Below are 26,250 nucleotides of genomic sequence, written 5' to 3'. Positions count from 1 at the left end.
CACACACACACACACACACACACACTTTTTTTTTTTGCAATACTGAGTATGGAACCGAGGGCATTCTACCTCCAAGCTACAACCCCAGCCCTAATTTTTATTCTTTATTTTAATACAGGATCTCATTGAGTTGCAAAGGGCCTCACTAAGTAGCTGAGACTGTGCGCAAACCCAGATCTTCCTGTCTCAGCCTCTATATTAAATTCTTTTTTTCCCCGCAGGTCTGGGGATGGAACCCAGGGGCATTTGACCTCCGATCTACAGCCCCTGCCCTATTTTTTTTTTTTTTTTATTCTTTGTTTTGAAACCGGGTCTCACTGAGTTGCAGAGGGCCTCACTAAGTAGCTGAGGCTGTCCGTGAACCGTGATCCTCCAGTCTCAGCCTCCCAAATACTGGGATTACAAGGGTGCACCACCACGCCCGGCTATAATATTAAATTCTTTTTTTTCCTTTTGGTGGTACTGGGGTTCCTGGAAGCCCTTCTACCTCCAGGCTACACTCCCAGACCTATTTTATACTTTTTATTTATTTGGAAACAGAGTCTCTTAAGCCAGCAAGGCTGACTACAAACCTACCCGATCCTCCTGTCTCTGCCACCCAAGCTCAGGGATTACAAGCGTGCGCCACCATGCCTGGCTATAATATTAAATTCTTTTTTCTTGGTGGTACTGGGGTTCCTGGAAGCCCTTCTACCTCCGGGCTACACTCCCAGACCTATTTTTACATTTTTATTTGGAAACAGGGTCTCCTAAGCCAGCGCGCATGGCTGGCTTCGAACCTGCACGATCCTCCTGTCTCTGCCTCCCAAGCGCGGGGATTACAAGCGTGCGCCACCACGCCCATCTATAATATTAAATTCTAAACACAGAATTTATGTAAGGTCATCACCACTAAAACTTAAAAAGACAAAGAACAACTTTATCAGGCTTTAAAAAGCTCAGAATTTGACCTTAGAAACTATCAAAGAGCCTTGCATGATGGTGAACACCTGAAATCCTCATAGTACTTGGGAGACTGAGACAAGATTGAAAGTTTGAGGACAGCTTCAGCAATATAGTGAGATCTGCTTCAAAATAAAAATAAAACAGGGCTGGGGGTATAGCTCAGAGGTAGAATGACCCAGAGTTTAATTCCCAAAACCAAAAAAAATAAAAATAAAAAAACTATCAAAGAAACTCTATAAAACTGACTTCCTCAATTATTAATCAAAGAGTTTTATACAGTAAAAAAAAAAAATTGGGAGCCGGGCGTGATGGCACACGCTTGTAATCCCCGCGCTTGGGAGGCTGAGACAGGAGGATCGCGCAGGTTCGAAGCCAGCCGCGCGCGCTGGCTTAGGAGACCCTGTTTCCAAATAAAAATGTAAAAATAGGTCTGGGAGTGTAGCCCGGAGGTAGATGGGCTTCCAGGAACCCCAGTACCACCAAAAAAAAAAAAAAAAATTGGAATCCTGATTGCCAAAAAAGTGTCTCAATCTGGGAAGCTTTCAGGTTTGAGGACAACCTCAGAAACCTAGTGAGAGCAGGTCATGGGGGGCACGCTTGTAATCCCAGCATTTGGGAGGCTGAGATGAGGATTCAGATAGCCTTAGCTACTTAGTGATACTCTGTTTCAAAATAAAGAATTAAAAAAAAAAATAGGTCAGGGGGTATAGCTCTGAGATTGAATGCCCCTGGGTTCCATCCCCAGACCCACAAAAAAATATATATATAAAAAAGAAACCTAGTGAGATCCTGTTTCAAAACAAAAACTAAAAAGTAGGGGGGGGGGTTACCTTGGAGTAGATGCCCTTGGCTTCCATCCCTAGTACCACAAAAAAAAAAAAAAAAAAAATTCGAATTTTTGGATCCTACAACATTAATTTCTTCTAATATTGTATTTTGGGAATTATCTAAGTTTTCTTCCCCCTCCTAATACACACGTATAGTTATTTATTTCCCTATAAATACAGTTATAAGAGAACCTACCCTGGGCTCATATGATCCAATCTTTTCGAGATACCAGAGAAAAGAGCCTTAAACTTTTCCTCAAAATAAGAAACTACAAATAGATAAAATAGGTATCTGTATATTAAATGGATCTATATGGTTGGGTGATTAAATAAGGTGTGCTTGAAGAGCTTTGTATAGAAACATGTCACCTCCCTGGAAGGAGTTATTCTGCTATGGAACACACACACACACACACACACACACACACACACACACACACTTTTCACCTTTCCTTTTTTTGATGGTACTGGGGATGGAACCCAGCAGCATTCTACCTCCGAGCTAAACCCCCAGTCCTATTTTTTATTCTTTACTTTAAAACAGGGTCTCACTAGGTAGCAGAGGACATCCTCAGCAATGTAGTAACCTCTAACAGCGATCCTTGAACTGCGAACCTCCTGTCTCAGCCTCCCAAATGCTGGGATTACAAGCGTGCATCACCATGTCCAGCTCATATTTCAATTTTTTTTATTTTATTTATTTATTTATTTTTTTTTTTTGCGGGTCTGGGGATGGGACCCAGGGACATTCGACCTCCGAGCTACACCCCCTACCCTATTTTTTATTCTTTATTTTGAAACCGGGTATCACTGAGTTGCAGAGGGTCCGCGATCCTCCAGTATCAGCCCCCCAATGCTAGAATTACAAGCATGTGCCACCTCGCCCGGCTTTCCTATTTCAAATTTAAAAAAATAATTTTTTTTTCTTTTGGTGATACTGGGGATTGAACCAATGGACATTCTACCTCAGAGCTACATCCCCAGCCCCTGGTTTTTAATTGTTTATTTTTAAATAGGCTCTTACTATATTGCTGAGGATGTCCTTGAAATGCAATCCTCCTGGTTCTAGGCTTTCAAGTACTGGGATTATAGGCATGCAACACAACACCTTGCTTCAAAACAAAATGAATTTTAATAGGGCTAGAAGTATAGCTCAGAGGTAGAATGCCCCTGGGTTCAATCCCCAATACTAAACAAACAAATAAACAAAACAAACCAAAAGACCTATTTGGCAGGATTCAACTCATTTAGTAAAAACCTCAGTCAAATGGAATCAAAAGGCACACACACAAAAAAAAATTGGAAGTTCTAAAGTTATTCTTTTGCTTAAGCTGTCATTAGTACACAGGGCTTCCTCTCCATAGGTGTTACAGGCAAAAACTGAAAACAGACCGTACCTCTTCAGTAAGTCTTAAGTCTTTCTATTCATTTATATAACTGAGCATGTACTTTATAACACATTTGCAGTTTGAATCATTCAGTGTTCAATGTTTTGTTAAGCGAGACATATGTTAAAAATCTATAACCTAGCCAGGCATGGTGGCACAGGCTTTAATCCCCGCGCTTGGGAGGTGGAGAAAGGAGGATCATGCAGGTTTGAAGCAAGCCGTGCTGGCTTAAGAGACCCTGTTTCCAAACAAAAATATAAAAAATAGGTCTGGGAGTGTAGCCCGGAGGTAGAAGGGTTTCCAGGAACCCCAGTACCACCTTAAAAACAACATCAAAAAAATCCATAACCTAGCTATGCATCATGGTGCACACATATAATCTCAGTACTTGGGAGGCCAAGGCAGAAAGAGTGTAGGCTTATGGCCAGCCTCAGCTATGTAGTGAGGCCCTCAACAACTTATGAGACCATTTTAATTAATAAAATATAGAGCTATGAGTGTTGCTCAGAGGTAAAATGTCACTGGGTTCAATCCCCAGTTCTGTGGAAAAGAAAAATAAAAAGAGAGGATTTTGCTAAATTTAGCTAAGGATTTCACTCAGTTGCTGAAGCTGACCTTAAATTTACAATCGTCCTGTCTCAGCCTCATAAGTATTGGACTTACAAATGTATACCCCTGTACACAGTTTTCCTGTCCCTACTTACTACTGGGCTTTGTTATCTAATTTTTTCTCTCCAAGCAGAGCTAAATTAAATTCTCTTCTAAATTTTATTTGAAAAGCTGGGGTTCTTGGCTCACACTTGTAATCCCAGGATTTGGGAGGCTAAGACAGGAGGATCGCAGTTCGCAGACAGCCTCAGCTACTTAGTGAGGCCCTTATAACCATATAGCAGACAGAATATTTTTACAAAGAAGTAAAAGATATAAATAAGATAGAAGATAAATACTAAAAGTACATGGAAATTTATACTTTTGTGTATGTTTGGAATTTCCACAGTAAAAAACCTAAGGAGTCTTTATTATAGAAAACACAGTTCTTATTTAATTAACACACCTGGCATTAGTGTATTATCTAAGTCAATATCACCTTTTTTTTTTTTTTTTTTTTTGGTGGTACTGTAGATGGAAACCAGGGGACTTCTACCTCCGGGCTACACTCCCAGACCTATTTTACATTTTATTTGGAAACAGGGTCTCTTAAGCCATTTGAGGCTGGCTTCAAACCTGCACGATCTTCCTATCTCAGCCTCCGAAGTGCAGGGATTACAAGCGTGCGCCACCACGCCCAGCTCATCTTACCTATTTTTAATAAGTAATGATTCAGCAGCATCCATTTACCTTTATCTAAATTCTTTCACTTAAATATGAAATTATAAAATTGTTCATTAATATCTCCCATATGCTGTAAATTTCAAAGGAAAGGTTCTTAAGACCTAAAATCAGGACCAAGTATGTTAAAGCAGATCTTCTTTTCCTGTTAATCGAAACTGCAGAGGAACTTTTTACCAGAGTTCAGTTAGTACAGTCTACTTAAAACTGTTAGATGAAAATTATTTCAAGGCTTCAAAATGTTGTTTGCTGGCCGGGCATGGTGATGCACGCCTGTAATCCCAGCATTCAGGAGGCAGAGACCGAAGGATAGCGGTTCACAGACAGCCTTAGCTACTTTGTGAGGCCCTTCCCAACTCAGTGAGACCCTGTTTCATAAATAAAGAAACTAAAAAATAGGGCTTGGGCCGGGCGTGGTGGCGCATGCTTGTAATCCCCGCGCTTGGGAGGCTGAGACAGGAGGATCGCACAGGTTCGAAACCAGCCTCAGCTACTTAGTGAGGCTCTCAGCAACTTAGTGAGACCCTGTTTCCAAATAAAATATAAAATAGGTCTGGGAGTATAGCCCGAAGGTAGAAAGCCTCTGGGTTCCACCCCTAGTACCACCAAAAAAAAAAAAAATATATATATATATATATATATATATAGGGCTTGGGGTGTAGCTCAGAGGTAGAATACCCCTGCGTTCCATCACCAGTACCACACACAAAAAAAAGTTGTTTGCCTTATTGCTGTGTAACATCAAAGACATCTACCAATAATGAGAAAAGATATTTCAGTGCAGAATTAAACCAAGTCAAGTGATAAAAGATTTTAGTCCTGGCTCTGAACCAATATTATTTGAACAGGTTACTTGAATTCTATGCTCATCCACAACATAACTCAAACTAGATTATTTCCGACACCCTCGTGTTCTAAACCTATACAATATTAAGATCTTCAAATTGAATATACTCCCTCAATATGACAGATACTGTAGCCTTGAATAACACAGTACTGTGAGTGAACCTAAACAAATAAGCAAAGCCACAAATATTATCAGATTGAGTGGCTTGAAGCCAGGTTGGATGGTGCAGGCCTGTAATCCCAGTATTTGGTAGGATGAGAAAGGAGGTTCGCAAATTTGAGGTCAGTCTCAGCAACTTAATGAGAACCTGCTTCAAAATAAATAGGGTAGGGGTGTAGCTCAGATGTAGAATGACCCTAGATTCAACCCTCAGAACAAAAAGGAAAAAATAAAATAAAAAGATACTGGCTTGAAATATGGGTGAAAATATCTTGAATATCATTCCTTGTCTAGAAATCATGAACATTAACCAGGCATGGTGGCGCTCACATTATAATCCTAAAATCTGGGAGGATGAGATAGGAGGTTCACAGGTTTGTGGCCAGTCTCAACAACTTAACAAGGTCCTTAGTAACTTTTTTTTGTGGCACTGGGGGTTAGGGTCATTCTACCTCTGAGCTACACTCTCAGCCCTATTTCTTAGTCTTTATTTTGAAATACAGTCACAATAAGTTGCAGAGGGCCTCACTAAGCTGAGGCTGACCAAGAACCTGTGATCCTCCTGTCTCAACCTCTCAGCGTGTACCACCATGTGTGGCAGAGAGATCCTTTATTGAAAAGAAAAAAATAAAATAAAAACAGGACTGGGGCTGTAGCTCAGAGGCAGAATGCACGAGTTCAATTTTAAGTCCCAAAACAAAAAGATCATCAGCATCATATGCTGCATGTTCTTTAAAGTTATAAGAAAGTTACTGTTCCAAGATCATTAACTCTACTGACTCTTGAGAATTCCTGAACAGAAATTTCTTGATACCCAATATCTGTGGAACAAATTCTTCCACCCCACAATTACATGTCAGAGGAAGATGTTACTTCTGTGGAATACTGAAATCAAGGGTATGGAGGAAAAAGTATTGCTTGTTAAATCCATATAAGTTCAAACTAAGTAAAGGATAATACAACATTTCTAGTGAATCAGAAACTAATAGAATTTAGTTATAAGTATAAATGTTTTTAGCTGGGCTTGGTGGCACATGCTTGTAATCCCAGCATTTGGGAGGCTAAGACAGGAGGATCACTGTTTGTGGCTAGCCTCAGCTTAGCGAGGCTCTTGCAACTCAGTGAGACCCTGTTTTTAAAATAAAGAATAAAAAACAGGACTGGGAGTGTCACTGGAGGTAGAATGCTCCTGGGTTCCATCCCCAGTATCACACACACACAAAAAGCATAAATGTTTTTGTTGTAATGTTTGTATTGCATGTATGCAGCAAAAAGCTAATTCCTCAACTCTAACACCACTGTATATTGAACAGCCTCACTTTATAAGTCCAAAACTCTAAAATACACCAAGTGAAAATATGAAGTTGTTCTGTAGGGTAAGAGTAATTCAGAGGTTTATATGCAATCATGAAGTTGATAAATGTAAATAAGCAATCCTCCTAAATTTATGTATGGGCAATGTAGTACCAACGTGGTTCAGTGAAAAACCAAATGCTTTTAAAAACAGCAACACTGAGAAGTACAGTTGTTGACACCTCTATTCTGTTTGTTAATTTGTATTGTAAAAAGACTGCCATTCAGCAAGGAGGTGACACATGCCTGTAATCCCAGTTCTGGGGAGGCTACGGCACGAGAAACACAAGTTCAAAGCCAGGCTGGGCAACATAGTGACTGTCTCAAAATAAAAAATAAGTAGGATTAGGGGATAGCTCAATGGTATTAGTACCCCTAAAGTTCAATTAACAGTAAGAGGAGAGGGGGAAGCGTTCTTCTAGTAAAATGCGAACTAACAAAATCACAGTTTAAGCAGGTGTGGTGGCACACACCTATAATCCCAGTACTTGGGAGGCTGAGACAGAAGGATGGCAGGTTCAAAGACAGCCTCAGCAAGTAATGAGATTCTCAACAACCTAACAAGAGCCTGTTTCAAAATAAAAAGAAAACAGGGCTAGAGTTAGAATGTCCCTGGGTTCAATCCCCAGTGCCACACATATACACACAAAAAATCATTTATATGTTGGGAAAATATCTTGGGTACAAGACAGAAAAACTGCCTTGAAAGACGCATAAAGACAGGCAAGTGGGGCTGGGATGTAGCTCATAAAGTGGTTGCCTAGCATGTTCAAGGCCTTGGGTTTCATCCCTAGAATTACTTAAAAAAAAAACAAAAAAGTAATGCTAGAGAGGGCGCTCTTGTATTTAAATTACAGCTGAAAGAATCCAAAAATATTAATAAAACCCTACAAAACGATGTGAATGAGTGAGAAAGAGAGAGAGAACATGATTGGATTTCTTTACAGAACCTAAGACAGTGTACATGTACGAAAGCTGAATGAAGAGGTAAGCCGGTATTGTGGTATTGTGATGATTTAACCACAAACACCTTCCCTATTTAAATATTCCAATCAGTACTGTTAGCACACATACCTCGGAGAATTCTTTCCTCATGGCAACGAAGAAAGTCCCAGATTCTAACAGTGCCGTCATCAGAGCATGTAGCAAATTTATTATCCGTGGGTGAGAAACTGTTACATGAAGACACACAGCAGGGGAAAGAAGTCAGCATTTAACAGATTATCTGTGCTTCTCAGACAGGGAAAAATAAAAACACTGTGCTGCATTATAAAATGGAGAGGGAAGTATCCAGTGAAGATGTCCTTAAAGAGAACGTTGTCAGCTAAGATACACATCTCATCAAAAGAAGGCTTCAACAGAGTAGTTGTTCCAGTTTTCAATCATCAACATTCAGACAACTTTATGAGTGTATTACTGGACCTACCTATACTATTAGTATATTTCCTATCATAAAGCAAAATAAAGGGAGCTGTCTTAAGTGTTGAAACTGAGTGAATTCTATTTTTGCAATATTCCTGCATACAGTCATTTAAATCACACAGGAATTCCACTCAAAAAAATCAGCATCAGATTGTGCCTCTGACAGTTCATAAAATGATAAAAAAAGAAAGAAAGAAAAACACTGGGCAGGCTAGTAAAAGACTGAATTCTAAACATTACTACATACAATAGTTCTCATTTATTCAAATACATTTCAGGCAAACTATCCCATGGATGTTGTACCTTTGGAAGAAACTTTAAAATAGGGACATTCAGACTTGTGTTTAAAGCCAAAGAATTTGCTGCAAAAGAGCAAGCCAGTTTTACTTCCCAGTAGTAAAAGCATCAAGTTTCTCAATTAGCTGTAAGAACTCCCTTGAACTTTCAAATCTTATAACTAAGAATGAATGGACCAACTGAGAGCTCAATGTATGGGTATGACACTAAGGCCAAGTCTACAGAGCAAAAGCACATATATTCAACAATTTCTGTGATTCTGAAAATAGAAACAAGTGACTGCCGTGGATGTTGTTTCTAGTCAACCTCCTTGCACATGGGTGGCACAACCTTAAAGAATGCTGCTTAGCTTTATTCTGTGGCTGCAACAATTCTTCAGGCTTGTTTTTTTTTTTTTTTTCCTTCCTGCCCCCCCCTCACTACACATATCTCAATGATATGTAAAGACATACAGCTCACTGAAAATATTAAACTCCACTTATACATTTGCATAACTGATATTAACAGTGAATCAGAAGAAAAGTCCTATAGTCTTCTTGACAAAGGTCTGCTTACAGCTGCAAAGCTTGAGGAACCCGTTCATTAATCCGTTAATGTCTGCCACATCCAGAGAGTTTATCTGTGAGGATTTTTAGTCCTATACTTTGTTTTTGAAGTCGTGGCATAAGCAAGCCAACCAGGTCTTCACTTAAGCCTTTTTTTTCTTGCATTTTGTGTGAATTCTGAAGGTGTTTTCTGTAGGCTTTAGATTTTATTCAGTTATATAATTAAAGACTGAATTCTTTATTTGGAATGAAATATTCTTGTCTTACACAATAGATAATAAAAAAGAATAACGTATACACATTATTAACCATAAAAGAAAAGAAAACCAGTGCAAAATGCGCAGACAATACATCTCTAACATATTGCAAAGGCTGATCCCAGGACAGCACTATTTCAGAAAGGTGCCAGCAAAATGGTGAATGTGTGAAAACAAAGAAAAATCTTGTGTTTATAGGGTGCAGAAAGTTTCCCAGAATCTGACAGAGCCCATGCACCTCTGCACCCAGAATACACTTAGAGAATAATTTACCCATGACAATAGGGACTACAGAAAATGGTATATTGTGTATAAACCTGGCCTCTCTAATCGCCTCCTTATGTGCCTGGAACATCTTGACGTTGTTCATGTTCGACTGCCAATATTTCACATATCCTCCGTGGTCTGCTGTCAACATCCACATGTCATTATGTGACCAAGTCATGGCCCTCACTGGGCTATCGTGAGCCTGCAATAACAGAAAACATTTGTAAGCTACTGTCTCAAATAACATATGATCAAAAGCCTATAGGAATATAAGTTTTAACACACAACGATAAATTATTCAGTTGTTAAGTTTCACAATGCCAAGAAACTATCTCAGATTCTATCAAGTACCACAGCACAAACTACCATCCCGTGGTTCCGGTTACCTGTAATATCGTTTCAAAATTGAAAGTAAGTCCATTCCACAAGGTGAACTCTCCACTAGAAGCTCCAGTAACCAACCGTCTTCCTTCTGGAGTCCACTGTTATAGTGAGTTTAAAAAAAGAGAGAGAGAGAGAGACATGTTATACATGGGCACAAATCCTCAAATCCTATACATTCACAAAGTTGGTTTTTTTTTTTTTTTTTTGGGGGGGGGAGAGACTGGGAATGGAGCCCAGAGGAATTCTGCCTTAGCATTACCCTTACCCTCAGCCTGATTTTATTTCTTTGGACACACAATCTCAATAAGTTACAGAGTGCCTTGCTATACTGCTGAAGCTGTCGAAAATCCAATCCTCCAGTCTCTGCCTCCCAAGTCCTAGAATTATAGGCATGCACCATGCCTGGTTTACAAAGTATTTATAACAGACTAGTAATCAGTATTAGGTACACAAAATTGATTTTCACTTAAGTATAGCTCAGCATTCTTTTTTTTTTTTTTTTTTTTTTTTTTTTTTTTTTTGGTGTTGCTGGGACTTGAACCCTCTTAACACTGAGCTACATTCCCAGCCCTGTAGCTCAGCTTATTAGTAAATATTTTTAGCCAGGAGTGGTGGCACACACTTGTAATCCCAGTATTTGGGAGGCAGAGACAAGAAACAGTAAGAAAACATGTTCATGGGCAGCCTTAGCTACTTGGGAGGCCTCTGCAACTCAGTGAGACCTTATTTTAAAATAAAAAATAAGACTAGGGGTACAGCTCTAAGGTAGAATACCCCTGAATTCAATCCCCAATAACATTAAAAAAAAAAAAAGAAAAAAATTATTTTGCTGAAAAGAACTTGTACTAACACAGTACAGAGAAAACTGGTTTTTTTTGTTTATTTGGTTTTGTTTTTCTGTGGTACTAAGGGTGGAAACCAGAGGCCCTTCTTACCTACGGACTATACTTCCAGACCTATTTTATATTTTATCTGGAAACGGTCTCACCAAGTTGCTGACAGCCTAAGTAGCTGAGCCTGGCTTCGAATCTGTGCAATCCTCCTGTCTCAGCCTCCCAAGTGCTGGGATTGCAAGCGTGCACCATCACGCCTGGCCTTGAAAACTGACATTTTAGCTTAAGTTAAAAGGACATTATTACTAAATAATTACACTACACACTGAATTATATACACAGCTATGCACTCTAAAAAGCATTTCATTGGGAGACTCATAGGAGGGTCTCAGGTTCAAGGCCATCCTCAGCAATGAAATGAGGATCTATTTCAAAATTAAGATTTTGAAATAGATAGAAATAGATCAGATTTTGAATAACAGAGGGCCGGGCATGGTGGCGCATGCTTGAAATCCCAGCATTCAAGAGGCTGAGACAAGAGGATCACAGTTCGCAGACAGCCTCAGCTACTTTGTAAGCCCCTCTGCAATATTGAGACCCTGTTTCAAAATAAAGAATACAAAATAGGGCAAGGGGTGTAGCTCGGAGGTAGAATACCCCTGGGTTCCATCTCCAGACCCGCAAAAAAAAAAAAAAAAAAAGAAACAGAGCTGATGATACGGCTCAAGGGAAGAATGCCTCTGGGTTCAATCCCTAGTGATTTCTCCCAAAATTATTTTAAATTTTCTGCCATTCATAGTGCCAAGCAGTGACAAGTCTTATGCTGGTGTACTCTCAAAAACTACATTTGCTGGGTGTGGGGATGCACGCTTTTAATCCCAGTACTTGGGAGGCTGAGACAGGAGGATAGAAGGTTTGTGGCCAGCCTCAGCTACTTGGGTCTTCCGCAACTTAGTGAGACCTTGTTTCAAAATAAAGAATAAAACCAAGCCTGGTGGTGCATGCTTGTAATCCCAGCATTCGGGAGGCTGAGACCAGAGTATCACAGTTCATGGACAGCCTCAGCCACTTAGTGAGGCCCTCAGCAACTTAGTGAGGACCTGTTTCAAAATAAAGAATAAAAAATAGGGCAGGGGTTGTAGCTCAGAGGTCGAAAGTCCCTGGGTTCCATCCCCACACCCACACAAAAAAAATTTTAAATAAATAATTAAAAATAAAGGATAAAAAAAATAGGGTTGAAAGTGTGACTCAGAGGTAGGATGTCCCTGGGTTCTATCCCCAGTACCACACACACAAAAAAAAAAAATTAGAGATAGGTGTGGTAGCACTTGGCTGTAATATCAGATCATGGGAGGCTGGGACAGAAGGATCCCAAGTTCAAGACTAGCCCTCAGTGATTTACTGAGAATTGCAGCAAGCTAGCGAGACAGTGTAACAAAACAAAAAAATTAAACTAGGGATGGTGCTGTAGCTCAGCGGCAGAATGCCCCTGGGCTCAATCTCCAGCATCACATACATGCAAAAAATAAAAAATAAAATAAAGCCACACACATGCAATCCCAGTACTTGGGAGTAGCTAAGAACCAGAAAGCTGTTGGGTTCAATACCCAAGGAAAGAAAGGAGGGTAGGAGACAAGGGGAGGGAAGGAAGGAAGGGAGCCACCTTGACTAAACAAAAATATTTTAATGTAATATTTGCACATTGAAGCATATCTGGTTTATGTGCTAGTCAATTCAAAACAATGTATTTTTTTATTAATTTTTTTTTGTGTGTGTGTGGCTCTGAGGATTGAACCCAGAGGGATTCTACCTCTGAGCTAAATACCCAGCCTAACTTTATTTCTTATTTAGAAACAGGTTGTAAGTTGCGGAGAGCCTAAATTGTCAAAGCTGGTTTATAACCTGTGATCCTCCTGTCTCAGCCTTCCAAGTACTGAGATTACAAGCTTGTGCCACCACAGCCAGCTTTTTTCTTACTTTTCCTTCTGTTTCTATAATGATTAGACACTCATTTTCCTTAGAAGATTAAATACACAAAACATCAATACAATAATCCCATTTAAAAAAAAAACTAGCCAAGCATAGCGACCCACACCCATAATCCCAGTACTGGGGAGGTTCAGATAGAAGTAACTGCATGTTCAAGACCAGCCTCAGCAAATTAGCCAGGCCGCTTAGCAAACTAGTAAGGCAGGCGCGCGCACTGCGTGCATACGTGCGTGCGTGCGTGCGTGTGTGCGTCCGTTACAGGAGATGAAACCCAAAGGCATTCTACATCTGAGCTATACCCTCAGTCCTATTTTATACTTTTATTTTGAAACACAGTCTCACTAAATGGATGGTCTAACTAAATTGCTGAGGCTGGCCATGAAATGGAGATCCTCCTGTCTCAGCCAAGTACTAGGATTATAAGTGTGCCACCACTCCGGTTTCAAAATTAAAAACAAATAAACCCTGGCTGGAGATAAAGTACAGAGATAAACAAACTTGGGTTCAACCCCCAGGCACTTAAAAAAAAAAAAAAAACTGAATCAAAGAGCTTTAAAAGACCAAGCGTGGTGGCAAACGCTTACAATCCCAGCATTCGGGAGGCGGAGACTGGAGGATCTCAGTTCGAGGACAGCCTTAGCTACTTAGCGAGGCATTTCACAACTTAGACCCTGTTTCAAAAATAAAAAGACTAAGCCGGGCATGGTGGCGCAGTCTTGTAAACCCAGCACTTGGGAGGCTGAGACAGGAGGATCGAATAGGTTCGAAGCTAGCCTCAGCTACTTAGTGAGGCTCTAAAGAACTTAGTGAGACCCTATTTCCAAATAAAATATAAAATAGGTCTGGGAGTATAGCCCAGAGGTAGAAAGCCTCTGGGTTCTACCCCCAATACCACAAATAAAATAAAATAAAATAAAAAATAGGGCTTGGAGTATAACTCAGAGGTACAAACCCCCTGGATTCCATCATTACCGCAAAAAAAAAAAAAAGAGGTTTAATATGCAAGTAGGAAGCTGGGTGTGGTGGTGTACACTTGTAATCCCAGATTTTGAGAGGCTTAGACAGGAGGATCTGGGTTCATGGACAGCCTCAGCTACTTGGGCCCTTTGCAACTCAGTGAGATCCTATTTCAAAATAAAGAATAAAATATAGGGCTAGGGTTATAGCTCACAGGTAGAATGTCCCTGGGTTTCATCCCCATAATAGCCAAAAAATAAATAAAATAAAATGCAAATATGCTTATAGGAACATCAGTGTGAGCTACATAAAATGAATATTTATATTCACAAAACAATAATATATGTGACAACTGGGATTTCAAAGATTTTTCTTTCTTTTTGATACTGGGGATGTAACTCAGGGACATTCTACTCTATATACCCCCAACGCTATTTTATTCTTTTATTTTGAAATAGGGTCTAGCTAGTTATGAAGGGCCTCACTGAATTGCTGAGGCTGGCCACAAATCTGTGATCCTCCTGTCTCAGCCTCCCAAGTACTGGGATTACAAGCGTGTACCACCACACCTGATTCATAACTACCTTTTCTATCCTTTATAATCTTTTCAAATGTTATTGCTCAGCTTTGACTTCCAATCATTCTGCACCTCTAAATAATGCTAAGAAGAAGTACTTTTTAGGGATTAAAATAATCAAAATACAAAGAAAATCATTACACTATCATCTACAAGAATATTAACTAAATGCCTGCGAGAAAAGGAGAAGAAAAAGATCAATTTTTATGTGTGTGTATAATACTAGGGAATGAATCCAGAGCCATCATACCCCTGAATTACACCCCAGCCCTATTTTTTTTTTTTTTTTTTTTTTTTTTGCGGTACTGGGGATGAAATCCAGGGGCCTTCTACCTCCATGTTACACCTCCAGACCTATTTTAAATTTTATTTGGAAACAGGGTCTAAGTTGCTGAGAACTTCACTAAGCAGCTAAGGCTGGCTTCGAACCTACCTACCCGCGCCACCACGCCCAGCTTTTTATTATTATTTTAAAACAGGCTCTTTGCTAGACTGATGAGACCCTGTTTCAAAATAAAAATAGCCGGGCATGGTGGCTCATGCTTGTAATCCTTATGCTTGGGAGGTGGAGACAGGAAGATCGCACCGGTTCAAAGCCAGCCTCAAAGCCAGCCTCGCTGGCTTAAGAGACCCTGTTTCCAAATAAAAATATAAAAATAGGTCTGGGAAGCCGGGCGTGGTGGCGCACGCTTGTAATCCCCATGCTGGGAGGCTGAGACAGGAGGATCGCACAGGTTCAAAGCCAGCCTCAGCTACTTAGTGAGGCTCTCAGCAACTTAGTGAAACCCTGTTTCCAAATAAAATATAAAATGGGTCTGGGAGTATAACCCAGAGGTAGAAAGCCTCTGGGTTCCACCCCCAATACCACCAAAAAAAAAAAAGAATAAAAAACAGGGCAAGGGGTGTAGCTCAGAGGTCGAATGACCCTGGGTTCCATCCCCAGACTCACAAAAAAATTAAAAAAAAATAATAAATAAGAGGTCTGGGAGTATAGCCCAGAGGTAGAAGCATTTCCAGGAACCCCAGTACCACCAATAAATAAATAAATAAATAAAGAAAGAAAGAAAGAAAGAAAGAAAGAAAGAAAGAAAGAAAGAAAGAATAAAATAGGGGTATAACTCAGAAGTAGAATGCCCCTGGGTTCAATCCCCAGTACCAAAAAAGAAGTATTTTATGTGGACAGAGTGGATAAATGACTGTATTTTCAAATAAAATGAGTAATAAACCAATTAATATCCCTGCTACATTTACAAAAGATTAATTTTTTAAAAATCAGCAATACTTACCCTCACAACAAATACTGGACACTTTACTTTATTTGTGGATGTCCGAACAAATTTTGTTGTTACTGCATTCATAGGATTATTCAACATTCCTATAGGAGGGACAAGCTACAAAGAAAGAAAATTGTTTGGAGAGTTCTTGATTAAATTCATGAAAGAAACCAGGACCATGGCAAACCAATTATTATTTCAACATCTAAAAACAAATCTGGGCCATTACACTTGTAATCCAAGCTACTCAGGAGGCTGAGGCAGGAGGCTAACAAATTAAAGGCCAGCCGCAGCAATTTAGAGAGATCCAGCCTAAAATTAAAAAAGAATTTAAGCTGGGTATGGTGACACACAGCTATAGTCCTAGTACTTTGGAGGCTAAGAAAGAACGATGGCAGGTTCAAGGACAGCCCCAGCAATTTTGAGACTCTCAAGAACCTAATGAAACCCTGTTCCAAAAATAAAAATATATTGGGCTAAGGGTATAGCCTGGAGGTAGAATGCTCTTGTGTTCAATCCCCATTACCACAGAAAAGGCAGGGGAAATTAAAGACTACAAAAGACTATCAAAAATTTTACAAAAAGCCAGTCATGGTGGCGCATGGGAGGCTGAGACCTGAGGATTGTGGTTTGCGGACAACCTCAGCTACTTAGTGAGGACCTCTGTTAGTAAGACCCTGTTTCAAAATAAAAAAATAAAAACAGGGCAAGGGCTGTAGCTCAGAGGCCAAATGCCCCCCGGTTTCATCCCCCGACCCGCAGGGGGTAGGGGAGATAGGGCAGGGGGTATAGCTCTGATGTCAAATGCCACAGACCTAAAAAAAAAAAAAAAAAAAATCTTTACAAAAGATTAGTATTACTCTATATTAATTAAGAGAAAATGGAGGTGAGCCAGGCATGGTGGCACACGCTTGTTAATACCAGTACTTGGGAGGCTGAGACAAAAGGAGCACAAGTTTACAGCCAGCCTCAGCTACTTAGACCTTCCGCAACTTAGTGAGACCTGGTTTCAAAATACAGAATAAAAAATCAGGCCCATGGGTTCATCTCCAATACCATCCCCACAAAAAAAATTTTTTCCTTCTTAAATTCAACACAAGTATGTTCACAATAGATCAAATTTAAAATTAGCCTCCCCATTACAATAGTTTATTCTTTCTTTTCCTCCCTCTCTCTCTCTTTTTTATTTTTTTTTTTGGGGGGAGTGGGGTTCTGGAAATTTTCTGAGTTCTGGAGATTGAACCCAGAGGCATTCTGCCAGGCATTCACGTTTTTTGTTTTGAAACAGGGTGTCCTTAGGTTTTTGAGAATCTCACTACTTACTGAGGCTCTCCTCAAACCTGTAATCCTGTCTCAGCCTCCCAAGTATCAGAGTTACAGGCTTGTGACAAACTTGTTACACCCCATTTATGCCCCAAATCAAAAGTTCATAAATAATTACATTATAGCACTATTTTTTTTGAGGGACTGAGGATGAAACACAGAGGCATTATACCTCTGAGCTACATCCCTAGTCCTATTTAGTATTTTTAAAATCTTTTTTGAACTAGGGTCTCGCTGAGTTGCGAACGGCCTCGCTAAGTAGCTGAGGCTATCCACAAACCGCCATCCACCAGTCTCCGCCTACCGAATGCTGGGATTACAAGTGTATGCCACCACGCCCGGCCATAAAAGCAGTATTTAAATTGAGACAAACTATAACCCAATGCTCACGCTAATAGTGTTAACTTATCCTTTCAGAAATGTTTCATTTTAATTATAAAAAAGTATAAAAAGAAAGGACCATTTGTGAGCTTGAATTCACATATTTGTAGGTGGCAAAGTCAAAGCAAAGAGGTTTCTCTGAGCTTGATGGCTTGTCTCATACTTACATCATTATAATAACCTGCATCAGGCTGGATTGCCCGCATATCTCTCTGGTCTCTTTGCCATATTCTATTCTGTTAAAAGAAATAAATAGATCAGTTACATTGTTTAACAGTCTAACCATACTCAATGTAAAGTTTTCTTTTCTTTTTTTCTTTCTTTTTTTTGGTGGTACTGGGGTTCCTGGAAACACTTCTACCTCCAGGCTACACTCCCAGACCTATTTTTTATATTTTTATTTGGAAACAGGGTCTCTTAAACCAGCAAGGCCAGCTTCGAACCTACGCGATCTTCCTGTCTCCGCCTCCCAAATGTGGAGATTACAAGCATGCGCCACCACACCCAACTTCGATGTAAAATTTAAAAAAATATTTTAAAAATATAAGCTATTAGCCCGGTGTGGTGGCTCACACTTGTAATCCCTGCGCTTGGGAGGCTGTGACAGGAGGATCACACAGGTTCGAAGCCAGCCTCAGCTACTTAGTTAGGCTCTCAGTAACTTAGTGAGACCGTTTCAAAATAAAATATAAAATAGGTCTGGATTTTAACCTGGAGGTAGAAAGCCTCTGTTCCACCCCCAGTACCACCAAAAAAAAAAAAAAAAAAAAAAAAATTGTGTGTGTGTGTGTAAGCTATTAGCCAGGCTGGTGGCACACACTCGTAATCCCAGTACTTGGGAGGCTGAGACAGGAGGATTGCACAGGTTCGAAGCCAGCCTCAACTACTTAGTGAAGCTCTTAACAACTTATTGATACCCTGTTTCCAAATAAAATATAAAATAGATCTGAGCTATAGCCGGGAGGTAGAAAGCCTCTGGGTTCCACCCCCAGTACCACCAAAAAATAAAAATAAAAATAAAAATACACACACACACACACACACACACATAAAAGCTATTAAATGGGGAGAAAACAAGATTCAAAAATATTGTTTTCTAAACTGGGCATTTGTGGTGGCGCACGCTTGTAATCCCAGCATTCGGGAGGCTAAGACTGGAGGATCGCGGTTCACAGACAGCCTCAGCTACTTAGTGAGGCCCTCCGAACTTAGTGAGACCCTGTTTCAAATTAAATAATTAAAGCCAGGGGTGGTGGTACACACTTGTAATCCCAGCATTCGTGAGGCTGAGACCAGAGGATCTTGGTTCGAGGACAGCCTCACCTACTAAGTGAGGCACTCTGCAACTTGGTGAAAGCCTATTTCAAAATAAATAATAAAAAAATAGGACTGGGGGTCAAATGCCCCTGGATTCCATCCCCAGACCTGGGGGAGAAAAAATAGTTTTCTGCCATGCATGGTGGTACACATCTATAATCCTAATACTAGTGAGGCTGAGAGATGAGGATTACAGGTTTGTGGAGCAGCTCAGCAAACAATAGTGAGACTCTCAGTCTAGTAAGACCCTGTTTCAAAATAAAAATAAAATAGGGCTGGGGTGTGTTTCTGACGTAGAATGCCCCTGGGTTCAAACCCCAGTATCACACACACACACACTAAAATAAAACAGATAATGGTGGGCACCCCAGAGATTTCCCTCTTTCCTACTAAGAGTGCTGAGAATGTCTTTCACTTGACTCATTCCAATCCCTACCCCAATCATCTAGCATGTTGCTGACTTTCTCACTAACCATGCCTTAAGAAACGAGATAAGGATCAAGAGATAACCTGGATTCTTTCATAACCCGCAATATAAAGAGACTCCTTGTATCTTCAGCTTTCTGAATTCTTCTTAAAATCGATCACCTAGTCTACTTTCCCAACTGAAATCCCTGGAAAAGTCTAAATCTGCCTTTACCTCTGCCTCTCCTTCTCGCATGTCTGTGTAACATACTACTTAGGCCTACATGTGAATAGGTCTAAGGTAACAAAACATGACAAATTTTCATAGGAGGCCAAAGCAAACCAAAATCTAATGAATATAACAATAACATGAGCGGGCTAAGACAAATAAATGAAGAGCCCATAAGTGAGAAACATGGAGGAAAGAGTACCTGGGTTTACTTACCATCTCAGAGCTGCTCTCACCCTACAGGTACTCAAAATAACAATCCTCAACACTTTTACAAGGGTGAGTATTAGGGATTGAAACAAAGAAATTCTACCTCTGACCTATCCTCAGGCCTTTATTTTTTGACAATACTAGGGATTGAATCCAGGGGCATTCTGCCTCTGAGCTATACCCCAGCCCTACTTTATTCTTTGAAACAGGGTCTCACTAAGTTGCGGAGGACCTATGTAGCTGAGGCTGGCCGTGAGCCTGCAATCCTCCTGTCTCAGCCTCCCCAAGTATTGGGATTAAAAACATGTACCACCATGCCTGGCTCCAAAGTTGCAGTTCTTTTTTTTTTTTGGGGGGGGGGGGCAGACTGAAGATGGAACTCCAAGCTACAGTCCCAGCCCTATTTTTTTTTAATGCTTTATTTTGAAACAGGGTCTCACTGAGTTGTAGAGGGCCTCACTAAGTAGCTGAGGGTGTCCATGCACCGCAATCCACTTGTATCAGACTCCTAAATGCTGGGATTACAAGCATGCACCATCATGCCCGACCCCAAAGTTGCAGTTCTAAATGTGCAGTCTCACAGAATTATTGCTATATTATTAGTATCTTATTATTTCATGTACACTGTGAGCTTAACAAATACTATTAAGGTTGGCTTGCAGATTAAAGTACCCACTCCTAATCTGTTAAGAACTTTTAGAATAAACCAGGTGTGGTGGCACACGCTTGTAATCCCAGCATTTGGGAAGCTGAAACAGGAGGATTGCAGTTCGAGGACAGCCTCAGTTATAGTGAGGCCCTTTGCAACTCAGTGAGACTCTGTTTAAAAATAAAGAATAGAAAATAGGGCTGGGGGTGTAGCTCAGAGTTAGAATGCCCCTGACTTCCATTCCCAGTACTGCAAAAAAAAAGAAGAACTTTTAGAACCCCACTGTGTGTGTGTGTGTGTGTGTGTGTGTGTGTGTGTGTGTGTTACTGTGGCGGAACCCAAGAGCTTTTCTACCTCCAGGCTATACTCCCAGACCTTTTTAATACTTTATTTGGAAACAGGGTCTCACTAAGTTGCAGAGAGCCTCACTAAGTAGCTGAGGCTGGGTTTGAACCTGTGCGATCCTCCTGTCTCAGCTTCTCAAACACAGAGATTACAAGCGTGCGCCACCATGCCTGGCTCGTGAACTGGAGTTTTAACTTTAATATATTTTTCAGAAGATGATTCATGTACCTTTTTTTGGGAGGTGGGGGTTAGTCTAGGGATGGAACCTAGGAGTATTTAACCTCCAACCTACACCTCCTGCCCTATATTTTATTCTTATTTTGAAACAGGCTCTAAATTATGGAGGGCCTAAATAGCTGAGGCTGTTGATCCGGTCTCAGCCTCCCAAATTCTGGGATAAAAGCGTGTGCCACCATGCCCAGCTCTGTAGCTTTTTTAAAAAAGTATACTGCAGAGAACTGGAGTCTACCGCAAATGCGTTCCTTGATATTTTACTTTATCCTACTAATTCAAGAAATACAGGTATATTTATTATTCAAAATTTAGAAAACTTTTTTTTTGGTACTGGGGATGGAACCCTTCTACCTCTGGGCTATATTCCCAGACCTATTTTATATTTTTTATTTGGAAACAGGGTCTCTTAAGCCAGAGAGGCTGGCTTCAAACCTGCGTGATCCTCCTGTTTCTGCCTCCCAAACACAGGGATTACAAGCGTGCGCCACCACACCCGGCACCTAGAAAACTTTTTAAAAATTTTGGGCCAGCGTGGTGGCGCACGCTTGTAATCCCAGTATTCTGGAGGCTGAGACCGGAGGATTGGAGGATCATAGTTCAGGAACAGCCTCAGCTACTTAGCCAGGCCCTTCCAACTCAGTGAAACTCTGTTTCAAAATTAAAAAGAATGAAAAATAGGGCTGGGGGTGTGGCTCAGAGGTACAACAATCCTAGGTTCCATCCCCGGTACCACAAAAAAAAATTTCTTTTTGAGAGTCAGGTGTGGTGGCGCATGCTTGTGATCCCAGCTTTTGGGAGGCTGCGACAGGAGGATTGCAGTTGTAGACAGCTTCAGCTACTTAGTGAGGCCCTTTGCTACTGAGGTGGACTTCAGTTCTCTGCAGTATACTTTTTTTAAAAAGCTACAAAGCTGGGCATGGTGGCGCACACTTGTAATCCCTGTGCTTGGGAGGTGGAGACAGGAGGATTGCGCTGGTTCGAACCCAGCCTCTCTGGCTTAAGAGACACTGTTTCCAAATAAAAAATATAAAAATAGGTCTGGGAGTGTAGCCTGGAGATAAAAGGGCTTCCAGGAACCCCAGTACTGCCCAATAAATAAATAAATAAATAAATAAATAAATAAATAAGCTACAAAGCCAGGCATGGTGGCACACACTTGTAATCCCAGCATTCAGGAGGCTAAGACCGAACCAACAGCCTCAGATACTTAGGCCCTCCATAACTTAGTGAGACCCAGTATCAAAATAAAGAATAAAAAAATAGGGCTGGAAGGTGTAGCTTCGAAGTACAATGCCCCTGATTTCCATCCATAGTACTGCAAAAACACAAACAAACAAACAAATGTTGGTTATCTTAAGTACATTCACTGAACTTACCTCCAAATATTTAATTACAGACGGATTGTAGTCTATGGTTTTTCGGTTTACAGCTTTTCTCATTCGTTTTCCATCAAAGGTAAGCTGTTGCATTGCTTGCTGTTGTGCAAAATCAGGTCGCTTATAGAATAGTTGTCGAGGGGCCTGGTGCTGGAACCTTGGCATATGGAAAAAACGAGGAGGCGAACCAATTTCTGTGGCCATGGTGATGTCTTCCTTCCCCGACACTAGGATAAGGAAGAAGTACTTTTATTACAGACACCAGGACTGTGGCACTGCCTGAAAATATTTTCATTTTATTTAATGACTTTCTTTGGCAGTGTAAAGGAAGAAACCTAGGGATCTGAACTTGCTAGGCAGGCGCTCTATTGACAAGCAATATTCCCAGCCCAAAAAATATTATTTTGTGCCTGAGGATTGAATTCAGTTGTCTATATTTTTTATTTGAAAATAGGATCATGTTGTGGAGGGCCTAAGTTGCTGAAGCTGACCACAAGCATTGTGAACCTCTTATCTTGTCCTCCCAAGTACTGGAATTATAAGCCTGCACTACTACGCCCAGCTCATAAAAACCTTTTTTTTTTTCTTGGTGGCACTGGCAATTGAAACTTCTAACTCTGAGCTACGCCCTTTCATTTTTACTTCGAAACAGGGTCTTCTAGTTTGATGCGAGCCTCACTGCTTGGTGAGACTGTCCCTGCAATCCTACTGTCTTAGCCTCCCAAGTATTGGGATGACAGGCATGTGCCAGCACACTCCTATAATTCTAGTATTGGGAGGCCAAGATAGGAAGATTGCAAGTTTGAGGCCAGCCTCAGGAACTTAGCAAGACCCTCAGCAACTGAAAAAGACCCTGTTTTTAGATTTAAAAAAAAAATGTATTATTTCTTTTTCTTTCTTTCTTTTTTTTTTTTTTTGGTGGTACTGGAATTCCTGGAAACCCTTCTACCTCCAGGCTACACTCCCAGACACCTATTTTTTATATTTTTATTTGGAAACAGGGTCTCTTAAGCCAGCAAGGCTGGCTTTGAACCTACGCTATCCTCCCGTCTCCGCCTCCCAAGCGTGCGCCACCACGCCTGGCCTAAAAATACGTTATTATTTCTAGCTTTAAATCAATCAATCTACCCACAGTAAACAGTGAAATTAGTAGAGAACAGTTACACATTTGAAAAGGGCTAGTTCACAAAATAAATGCTAATAAGCATTAGTTGAAAAATTCAGCCTTGTGGAAGAAAAAGCACATTCTTAACAGCCTAGCATGTACATTTAAGAAAAAGCAGGCATAAGCTGGGAGTAGTCGCGCACTCTTGGAATCCTAGCATTTGAGAGGCTGAGACATGAGGATCTGGATTCACAGCCAACCTCAGCTACTTACCAAGGCCTGCTGCAACTTAGTAAGACCTTGTTTAAAAAGAAATAAAAACCAGGCATGGTGGCGCATGCTTGTAATCCTAGCATTCCAGAGGTTGAGACCAGAGGATCACAGTTCGCAGAGAGCCTCAGCTACTTAATAAGGCCCTCTGCAACTCAGTGAGACCCTTTTCAACAAAAAAACAGAAACATGGCAGGAGGTGCTAAGAGGTTGGATGTCCCTGGGTTCTATCCCCAGACCAGCAAAAAAAATAAAAAATAAAAATAAATAAAGATTAAAGCCGAGCATGGTGGCACACACACGTAATCCCAGCATTCAGGAGGCTGAGACCTGAGGATCACTGTTATTTGACAGTTCAACCCTTTGCAACTCCGTTTCAAAGAAAAAAGACAGCCAGCCGTGGTGGCGCAGGCTTGTATTCCCAGCATTTGGGAGGCTGAGACTGGAGGATTGGAGGATAGCAGTTCGCAGACCCAGTTTCAAAATAAAGAATAAAACATAAGGCAGGAGGGTATAGCTCGGAGGTCAAATGCTCCTGGGTTCCATCCCCAGACCCACTAAAAAATAGAGCCAGGCGTGGTGGTGCACCCTTGTAATCCCTGCACTTGGGAAGTGGAGACAGGAGAATCGCACAGGTATGAAGCCCGCCATGCTGGCTTAAGATACCCTATTTCCAAATAAAAAAGTACAAAAATTGGTCTGAGAGTGTAACACAAAGGTAGAAGGGTTTCCAGGAACCCCAGTACCACCAAAAAAAAAAAAAAAAAAAAGATAGGAATAAGGGTGCAGCTCAGAGGTACAACGCACCTGGGTTCCATTCCCATTACCACACACACAAAAAAAAGCAGGCATAAACTAGAAACTGTTAACATTTTGGGGAGTGTCTTAGGGCTTGAACCCAGAGTTTTATTCTTTGTTTTAATATGAAACAGGGTCTCACTAGGTTGTTGACAATCTCACTAAGTTACCGGGGATGGTCTTGAACCTGTGATCTTCCTGTCCTAGTCTCACAAGTACTGGGATGACAAGTATGCACCACCTCACTCAGCTAAATATTCTTTTGTTGGGTTGTTGGTTGGTTGGTTGATTGATACTGTAGATTAAACCCAGGGGCTTCTACCTCTAACCTACACCACCAGCCTTATTTTTTTATATTGAAACAGGGTCTCACTAGGTTGAGAGTCTCACTACTTACTGAGAATGACCCTGAACCTGTGATTCCCCCTGTCTCAGTCTCCTAAGTACTAGGATTACAGGTATGTTCCACCATGTGGGCCCAGCAAATGTTCACATTTTTATTATTTTTTTGTTGTTGTTGTACCGGGGGTGGAACCCAGAGGCTCTTCTACCTCCAAGCTATACTCCCTGACCAATTTTATATTTTATTTGGAAACAGGGTCTCACTAAGTTGATGAGAGCCTCATGAAGTAGCTAAGGCTGGCTTCAAACCTGTGTGATCCTCCTGTCTCAGCCTCCCAAGCACTGGGATAAGCATGAGCCACCACATCCAGATCAATGTTCACATTTTTAAAATGAAATTTCAACTTAAGATTTTTGATACTTAAACTATGTTTGGCTTATCATAAGACCCCATTTGCACTAAATTTTTTTTTCCTGTGGGTCTGGGGGTGGAACCCAGGGACATTTGACCTCTGAGCTACACCCCCTGCCCTATTTTTATTCTTTATTTTGAAACAGGGTCTCACTAAGTTGCAGAAGGCCTCACTAAGTAGCTGAGGCTGTCTATGAACTGCGATCCTCCTGTCTCAGCCTCCCGAATGCTGGGATTACAAGCATGCGCCACCACGCCCAGCTACCAAAACATTTTTAAAACCTGACTTTTGCTGGGCATGGTGGTACTTGCTGGTAATCCCAGTACCTGGGAGGTTGCAACAGGGGGAATGCAGACTAGCCAACCATCAGCCACAACTTTGTGAGTCCTTCTGCAACTTAGTGAGACCTTGTTTTAAAATAAAAAAATAAGAACCAGGCATGGTGGCGTACGCTTGTAATCCCAGTACTTAGGAGGCTGGGACAGAAGGATCACAGGTTTTCGGACAAGCCTCAACTACTTGGTGAAGCCCTCTGCAACTTAGTGAGACCCTGTTTCAAAATAAAAAATAAATCCGGGTGCAGTGGCACACGCTTGTAATCCCAGCATTTGGGAGGCTGAGAGTGGAGGATCGCGGTTTGTGGACAGCTTCAACTACCTTAGTGAGGCCCTCTGCAACTTACTGAGACCCTGTTTCAAAAAAATGAAACAATAAAAAAAAGTAGGGCAGGAGTGTATAGCTTGGAGGTTGAATGCCCCTGGGTTCCAGACCCCCTCCAATAAATAAATAAATAAATAAATAAATAAATAAATAAATAGGCTAAGAGTATAGCTCAGAAATAGAAAGCCCATGGGTTCCCTCCCCAGTAACTCCCCCCCCAAAAAAAATAACAATAGTAAACTGGGTACAATAGTGTGCCTTTATTTTGTTTGTTTGTTTGTTTGTGTTTTTTGGTGGTACTGGTGATGGAACCCAGGGACCTTTACCTCTGGGCTACACTCCCAGACCTATTTTATATTTTACTTGGAAACAGGGTCTCTTAAACCAGCTGAGGCTGGCTTTGAACCTGCGTGATCCTATCTCCTCCCAAGCTCCGGTTACAAGCGTAATCTGGGAGTATAGGTCTGGGAGTATAGCCCGGGGGTTGGAGGGCTTCCAGGAACCCCAGTTCCAACACAAAAGAGAGAGAGAGAGAAGCCAGGC

General features: G+C 41.0%; 1 protein-coding gene across 4 annotated transcripts in view; it reads right to left on the bottom strand.

Annotated features, from left to right (window-relative positions):
• Nucleotides 1-22,323, bottom strand: part of WDR33 (WD repeat domain 33) — a gene marked incomplete at both ends in the record, with an annotated part of 93,061 nt that extends 70,738 nt beyond the window's left edge. For 3 of the 4 annotated variants that reach the window (XM_080690208.1, XM_080690209.1, XM_080690210.1), the window contains 6 exons: nt 7,923-8,020; nt 9,687-9,838; nt 10,023-10,118; nt 15,663-15,767; nt 17,522-17,590; nt 22,120-22,323. In XM_080690208.1, the coding sequence (XP_080546334.1) occupies nt 7,923-8,020; nt 9,687-9,838; nt 10,023-10,118; nt 15,663-15,767; nt 17,522-17,590; nt 22,120-22,323 (724 nt within the window). Of the gene's footprint in view, nt 1-7,907; nt 8,021-9,686; nt 9,839-10,022; nt 10,119-15,662; nt 15,768-17,521; nt 17,591-22,119 lie in introns of all 4 variants that reach the window. The other variant, XM_080690207.1, reaches the window with a different exon arrangement.
• Nucleotides 22,324-26,250: the final 3,927 nt, after the last annotated feature.

The sequence above is a fragment of the Muscardinus avellanarius genome (assembly GCF_963383645.1).
Source record: "Muscardinus avellanarius genome assembly, chromosome: 2".
NCBI classification, from domain to species: Eukaryota; Metazoa; Chordata; class Mammalia; order Rodentia; family Gliridae; genus Muscardinus; species Muscardinus avellanarius.
This window is presented reverse-complemented; position numbering and strand designations above follow the sequence as displayed.